Source organism: Priapulus caudatus, unplaced genomic scaffold (genome assembly GCF_000485595.1).
Source record: "Priapulus caudatus unplaced genomic scaffold, Priapulus_caudatus-5.0.1 Scaffold749, whole genome shotgun sequence".
In the NCBI taxonomy this organism is placed as follows: domain Eukaryota; kingdom Metazoa; phylum Priapulida; class Priapulimorpha; order Priapulimorphida; family Priapulidae; genus Priapulus; species Priapulus caudatus.
The window spans coordinates 9,852-17,833 of NW_014577810.1; the positions used below are offsets into that span (position 1 = coordinate 9,852).

The 7,982-nt window shown below is 44.4% G+C and overlaps 1 protein-coding gene across 1 annotated transcript in view; it reads right to left on the reverse strand.

The window, feature by feature from the left end:
• Positions 1-3,004: 3,004 nt before the first annotated feature.
• Positions 3,005-7,982, reverse strand: part of LOC106813272 (trypsin-4-like) — a 9,867-nt gene continuing 4,889 nt past the window's right edge. Inside the window, exons 2-7 of the mRNA XM_014817374.1 lie at positions 6,945-7,006; positions 6,272-6,360; positions 5,882-5,957; positions 5,416-5,602; positions 3,645-3,781; positions 3,005-3,402 (exon numbers count right to left, since the gene is read on the reverse strand). Of these exons, the coding sequence (XP_014672860.1) occupies positions 3,235-3,402; positions 3,645-3,781; positions 5,416-5,602; positions 5,882-5,957; positions 6,272-6,360; positions 6,945-7,006 (719 nt within the window). The 3' untranslated portion in view covers positions 3,005-3,234. The remainder of the gene's footprint in view (positions 3,403-3,644; positions 3,782-5,415; positions 5,603-5,881; positions 5,958-6,271; positions 6,361-6,944; positions 7,007-7,982) is intronic.

Sequence of the window (7,982 nt, forward strand, 5' to 3'; positions counted from 1 at the left end):
TTATAATTAACGATAGAGACGTTTTAATGTTACAACGTTACACATCTACGGTGTGTCACCACAGCCAGATTTTTAGTGTACCGCTACATTCGCTAGGCGGCGCCACCATTCAATTCCATAACACTATTTTGGCGTTGCGTCCAGTCTGTGTATCCGTTAGTGTATCCGTGTATCTGTTAGTCTGTGATGGTATAGCCGTCAGTTTTGAAACATTAAAAAAAATATTTCTAACGAATATTGAACTACGTATAAAACTTTTTGTGTAGCGTATGTTTGACCTATTTTAACTAACCATATCTAAAGAACCTAGAGTAATGAATCCCTTTCATTTTCACTTGTCTGTTCATGCCTACTGCAGACTGCAGTGCTGAATCTCGCTGAAAACAAATAATGTTTGGTTTAAACAATTTATGGTATTGTGCAGCAGTAGAGGGCGTCTATTGGCAGCAGGCTTGAATAAGCATCGAACAGAAATTTAGTAAAAATAGGCCTACTTATAGAGACTTTCGGCGCATATACGAAATACTATTTATTCATTCGAAATCACTACAGATTCAAAGACCAATCTTCACTCGAAACATTTGGCAGAATCATAGATATCATATAACACATGTTATGGGATATCTATGGGCAGAATGTTTTCGAGAATTTCCAGCATGTAATCGGATCCCGTTTCAACGTTTCAAACACAAATGACCGACCGGTCGCCATGGCTATGCCACTTGACGGAATGGCACACTTACACGACAAGACAAATCTCGCGTCTACTGCTTTCTAGACGTTCACGAGGCATTTACCCTGCGTGCATAATGCAAATTAGTGCACTTTAGTGCCGAATTTTACCCCAAAAAAAATTAAGGAAGAGCTTTTCCCGAGACGAAGTAGTGTAACGTACGCGGCTAAAAATTTGCCGAAGGCTACTGTTGTAGGCCACATTTAAATTAGTCATACTCAAGTTGCAATTATGTTATCACGAAGCGTTTCCACGAGAGTGAAGGAAACGTACATTCTGGAGACTTGCCACCGGGGCAGCAAGATGGTTCGAAGACTGTGGGCACGGCAGCATGCAGCAGCAGCAGCAGCAGTGCAGGCGGGTCCCAGCCTAGCTGACTACGAGCAGCATTGTGAGTGTGTATGCTCCTTACGGGCGATTATTATAGCTTTTCACTGTAACTGGGTCGTCTCTACGTGAAACTTTAGGAATTTCATAATGCAAATTCAATAGACATTACACTTCAATCTGGTTCTAGCTAGTTAGCATATTAACCCATTATTCCGTTTTTAGCAGATTTCTAATGGTTTCTCTGTATGTAAGTAATGTGGGTTTATATATTTTCGATTCATTTTATTGTATGCATATTTATTGTGTATGTTAAGGTTAACAACATTGATAATAACAGGAGTAGATAATAGGGAATTATTCCTATAGTTCCCTATTATCTACTCCTGATAATAATACTAATTGTTCGGAGATATCATGTAAATTTTATTTTAATGTTTTGCTAAAAATAGTCATATATAAGCGTAGTAAAATGAAAATGATTGTGTAGAATATAAAATGATAACAAAGTATGAATTTATATCGTACGTCGGTGACAAGGGTTAAGAAGGAGAGACTGAATCCTAACAGGGTGGGAGCCAGGTTTGATCACAGTACAGCTAGTGGCTCTGCATTGCTGCCTTCTTTTGGCAGGGTTTGGAATGAGGAAGGCGCTGGCAGTCTAGGCAAGTAGTTGCCAGTTGCTTGCCAGAACTAAATTTCTCCTAATGTCATTAGGATTTTATAACTGGATGAGGGATTGAAATGTCTTGTGTTTTTACAAATGTGTAAACGTTATTCAGTCTAAAGTATGTGCATATTTAGACATTATATTTTTCCTGCAAATGTCTGGTGAAATTAGTTGAGATTAAAGTTGGTGTTTTGTTTTCAAAATAATAAAATCTGAGAGTAACCTCTCACAATGAACCCTTGTTTTTTCAAGTATTAAGAGTTTTGCACTGACATGTGTATTTTTAAGCAGATGCTTCACTGTGTAAAGTACCACGTTGATTGTTTCGTTCATGTAGGAGACAATACAGAGCAGAGGTTAATGCATGCAAACTGCATGCAGTGCCCCTTCGTACACTCAGGATACAGAAATTGAGCGAGAGCGAGAGCGCCATCTGTCGTGGAGTTTGGCTCTAATGCTACCCTAGACTGGTACCCGTCCCTTCTCACAAGCTCGATATAGGGCTATATCGAGCTTGTGAGAAGAGACGGGTACCAGTCTAATGCTACCCCATCCACTTCACGGGCTATACAACTACGGACTGCTGGGAATTCAAGCGCTTACAGTAGACCAGTGTTTTTCAACCACTGTGCCGCGGCACACAAGTGTGCCGTGAGATATTGTCTGGTGTGCCGTGGGGAAAAATTGGGAAAAAAATTGAAAAAAAAATTGAAAAAAAAATTAATTGTGTCTTTCTTCGATTCCTGCCAGGATATCAAATCTGTGTTCATCCAAACAGGCCCAGGTTTCACACTGAGTGAATAGAAATATTTTATTTTATTATAAAATACTTTTTCTTTGTGTTTATTTGATTCCTATTCAAGACACTTTGATGAGAACGACTTTATATTGTGAATATAGGCCACAGAGTTTCATTTTTTAACATTTTCTGTTGGTGGTGTGCCTCGTGATTTTTTCAATGAAAAAATGTGCCTTGGCTCAAATAAGGTTGAAAAACACTGCAGTAGACTATGCACTAGACAAGGACAAGGACCTTTCGGCGGCTTCTGGCAAATGGTGGTGAAGTGTTGTGTTCATGTTGTTGTCACGTATTTATAAATACATTTGTGCGATCGTGTAAACTGACTGTGAACCGACGAAGTCTTACATGTTTCCACTCTTTTTCTTCTTGACTGTTCTGCTTTTGTCAACAATCTGATTTCTGACATGTCAACAATCTGAATGGGTTTTTATACAAAGTAGACAACAAGTTGAACGAACCAGAATTGCACAGAAAAGCGGATTTATTTTTATGTCATATTCGCATTAATTCCAAAAACATCGACTACCATAATCACATTAATGTATATGGATATAAACCAGGGTATTTTAATCATTGCTTCATTGCTTCATTGAATCAGAATCCGATACAGGCATGATACCGAGACGGTGGGGTCACCGTCATAATTGCTAGACACGAAGCGCCGATGACGTCAGACGCGACGACGTGTTAACCTATTAGGACTTAGGACAGCGTGGCGACGGCCTTCATGATCCATGGGTAGTAGTAGGTGACGCGGGCGAATCCGTCAGGATAGCCGGCAATCTGGCAGCCATTGACCGACCAGGATGTGACTCCTACCAGGGCTGGCTCATAGTTCTGCATCACCCACAGTGGGCCGCCGCTGTCACCCTGCAAGAGAGTTGAAGGACAAGTGAACGCTAGGTCGAGGAGATGCTTGCTGAGTTTCCGGTGCTTGCATCGGCGTAGTGACACAATTAATTAGGAGTGTTGTATGAAATTCAATCGCAAGAGCCATGAAAAGCCCGGTTGCATCGCGTTCTCATTCAAGCTGGATCGAGAGAATTATCCATCACAACTCGATGGTCACCCGGTCTCTCAGACTCGCTCACTCAGACTAGATGGTCACTTACACTGCATACTGTCTGCTTTCCCTGTCCGGAGCAGATCATTCCCGCTGGCTGGACAAAGGATCCGTAATAGGCTTGGCAGGCCTCACCAGAGACGATCACTTGATCAGCCTTCAAGAGGACGGAGGATGTGGGTCCATCTGTAACATGCAAGAAATATCCTCTAGGAGCTTCATGGTGTCAGCGCATCAATCAGTTTACCTAATACATACATATAGCAACAATCTGGTCTCAAATATAAATAAAACACGAGCTCGAACCGGAATGCAAAAGAAAATATGTGAATTTCCTTGCATTCTCTGTTGTGCTCACCAGAGAGAGAGAGAAAGAGAGAGAGCGAGAGAGAGAGAGAGCGAAAGAGAGAGAGAGAGAGAGAGAGAGAGAGAGAGAGAGAGAGAGAGAGAGGCGGTGGAGTAGTAGAATGAGAGCACACGCGCAAGAGAAATAGCTAGTCTAAACTTACACCCGCTAATGCGTCCGAATCCAGATGTAGTAGCCTCCCAGTCCACGTACTTCTCGTCATCGTTGCTAGCCAAGGCGATGGGATGAACGTTGCTGGTGAACTCTACTGGCTCATCAAGCTCGATGACCGCAACATCATCGTAGATGGCGCTGGAGCTGTATGTCTCGTGCCTCAGGATTCGATTTGCCTAGAGTAAAAGATACACCACTTGAAGATTCGTCTCGACATACAGGTACACCTGCCCGGCCGCACGCGCGTACGTACACCTGCCCGTCCGCACGCGCGTGCGTACACCTGCCCGGCCGCGAATTTTTTTTCCCGCTTGAGTTCCGGACCACAGCCAATCAGCGCACTCCATTCACTCGACTTCCTCGAAGCAACAATGTAAAATAAATATCCCCTATCCCTAACCCTAACCCTAACTCTAACACGTAACCGAACCCTAACACGAACTATAATCCAACCATATATATACGAACCATATATTACAAAACGCTATCTATGGTGGGTCCGGAACTCAAGTGGGAAAAAAAATGGCCGCACGCGCGTAGGTCCACCTGCCCGGCCGCACGCGCGTAGGTCCACCTGCCTGTCCGCACGCGCGTACGTACACCTGCCCGGCCGCACGCACACATGCGTATTCTACGCATACAGAGAGTCACGCGCACACATCTACCCAAGTAGCACGTACGTTTACTTACCTTTCTCGTTATTCCGCCACTGCTCTGCTCCAGTGTTCCCATGCGAACGGAGAAATATTCCGGGTTATTCTGGTATCTGTAAACCAATAGAAATTGAAATAAGTCGCGAGGTTAATTTATCTATAGTATCTTTTCACGAGTTTTATATTATGCCTAAATGACGAAATTTTTATGAGCTCCGTCGACTGCTCTCACGCACGAACGTACGCGCGTACACTATAGTTTACGAAACATATCAGAACAAATTACGTCTCTCTTTGTAATCATGTAAAGCTACGCCACATGCTTTTGAATATTTATCTTATTTTATATGGTAACGCTACAGCTTGTGAACGAGGTAACGTTTATTGCAACGAATACTTATTGTTAACGGTGTCTCGACGCACTTACGGATGCACACAGTGAGCGGCAGTCAGTACATGTCTGTAGCTGATCAGACTGCCACCACAGGTGAATGAGCCTGATCTGTACAGGATTACCTGGAAACACAACGTAACGTAAACACGAAGTGGCGACAGACGTCGTCATTGTCGTAAAGTTACTTGGTTCCAATGGAGTAGAATGAAAGCACACGCGCAAGAGAAAAAAGAAATAGCAAGTCTAAACTTACTCCCGCTAATGCGTCCGAATCCAGATGTAGTAGCCTGCCAGTCTACGTACTTCTCGTCATCGTTGCTAGCCAAGGCGATGGGATGAACGTTGCTAGTGAACACTACTGGCTTATCAAGCTCGATGACCGCAACATCATCGTAGATGGCGCTGGAGCTGTATGTCTCGTGCCTCAGGATTCGATTTGCCTAGAGTAAAAGATACTCCGCTTGAAGATTCGTCTCGACATACAGGTACACCTGCCCTGCCGCACGCGCGTACGTACACCTGCCCGTCCGCACACGCGTGCGTACACCTGCCCGGCCGCGAATTTTTCCCGCTTGATTTCTGGACCACAGCCAATCAGCGCACTCCATTCACTCGACTTCCACGAAGCAACAATGTAAAATGAATATCCCCTATCCCTAACCCTAACCCTAACTCTAACACGTAACTGATCTACCCAAGTAGCACGTACGTTTACTTACTTTTCTCGTTATTCCGCCACTGCTCTGCTCCAGTGTTCCCATGCGAACGGAGAAATATTCCGGGTTATTCTGGTATCTGTAAACCAATAGAAATTGAAATAAGTCGTGTGGTTAATTTATCTATAGTATCTTTTCACGAGTTTAATATTATGCCTAAATGACGAAATTTTTATGTGCTCCGTCGACTGCTCTCACGCACGAACGTACGCGCGTACACTATAGTTTACGAAACATATCAGAACAAATTACGTCTCTCCTTGTAATCATGTAAAGCTACGCCACATGCTTTTGAATATTTATCTTATTTTATATGGTAACGCTACAGCTTGTGTACGAGGTAACGTTTATTGCGACGAATACTTATTGTTAACGGTGTCTCGACGCACTTACGGATGCACACAGTGAGCGGCAGTCAGTACATGTCTGTTGCTGATCAGACTGCCACCACAGGTGAATGAGCCTGATCTGTACAGGATTACCTGGAAACACAACGTAACGTAAACACGAAGTGGCGACAGACGTCGTCATTGTCGTAAAGTTACTTGGTTCCAGACCTGCATCATTGTCAGGGTGGACGATGATACACGGGACATAATCAGTCGCGAGTAGAACAATGCTCAAACTCGGTGTGCGATTGCAAACGATTGGTGTGTGCGTGCGTGCGTGCGTGCGGTCGTGCGTGCTTGCGTGAGTTCGTGCGTGCTTGCGTGCACTCGTGCGTGATTACGTGCGTACGTGCGTGCGTGCGTGTGAGTTAGTGTGTGTGAGTAACTGTGGTGTGTGTGTGTGTGTGTGCGCGTGTGCGCGTGCGCGTGTGCGTGTGCGTGTGCGTGTGCGTGCGCGTGCGCGTGCGCGTGCGTGTGCGTGCGCGAGTGCACGTCTATCAATTTCTTCTATCTATGTCCCAAATAAAGCCGGTCTAGCATTTTTTCAATACCGGTTATGAAAATTTTCTGTTATTACGCACGACAATTACTATTAACATGTGCGCATTTTAACAGAGGCTCTCTGGTTTTACCGGCTTTCCACCATCGTTCGCTACATGCACGTTGCTACTGCTTACCTGCCATCCGACCTCCCCGGCAACCACCACGGTGCCGTCAACTATCTTACTGTCGTCATAATCTGTGAAGACGAAGCGTTGGCGTTAACGGTGACAGGGACGAACACCCGACGCGACTGCGATCATCACGCACACAGCGGCAGTTTGAACGGACGTCGTTAGCTTATTACAACAATACGATGCCTGTATGTAGCTAACAACGATAACAGCTCAACATAACGATGAAAATCTTTCACACTCTCTCTCACTCTTGCTCCCGCTCTCCAGCTCTCTTCAATACGCTCTCATGAAGTATTTTACAACTACGTAAGTCCCGTTTAGCAAAGCGTGATTAGTGATTTATATGCAGTAGCTAGGGTTGCTCTGCTACTTGCTAGAATGTTTGCAATATGAATTTAATAGTGGTCTACTCACTACGCTACGCGACTAGGCGATAATCTAGAATTTAAATTTAAATTTAAATTTAAAATAATTATTAAGAAAGCGCCGGACATGGCCTCACAACGAGATAGTTGTTACAGATTACTAGAACGTAGCAGGATTTCAAACATGACTGTCCTCACAATCATTAGGTGAATAACGGGTGTGCGTATAATGTGAATATAGGCCCTACCGTAGGTATATCACGGTTCATCTGGATCTGGTATAAATATTAGAATAATTAGCATAATCGAAATATGATGTTGACAATACCAGACCGCGTGATTGATATAGTAATACTATTCCTAACTGTATATACCCACGTTCGCGAACAGACACAAAGACTCATTTGCACAATGACAATCATAGGTACGCGCACACGCACAATCACATACATGGGAACATGCACACGTAAACGCACAGACACAGGAACCTATGCACGCGCTCACACCCACACATGCCCACACACCCGTGTACACACACACCCACGCAAACGCACACACGCGCGGTCGCACGCACGCACGTGTACGTGCACACACACGCACGTGTACGTGCACACGCACGCACGCACGCACACACGCACGCATGCACGCACGTGTACGTGCACACGCACACACG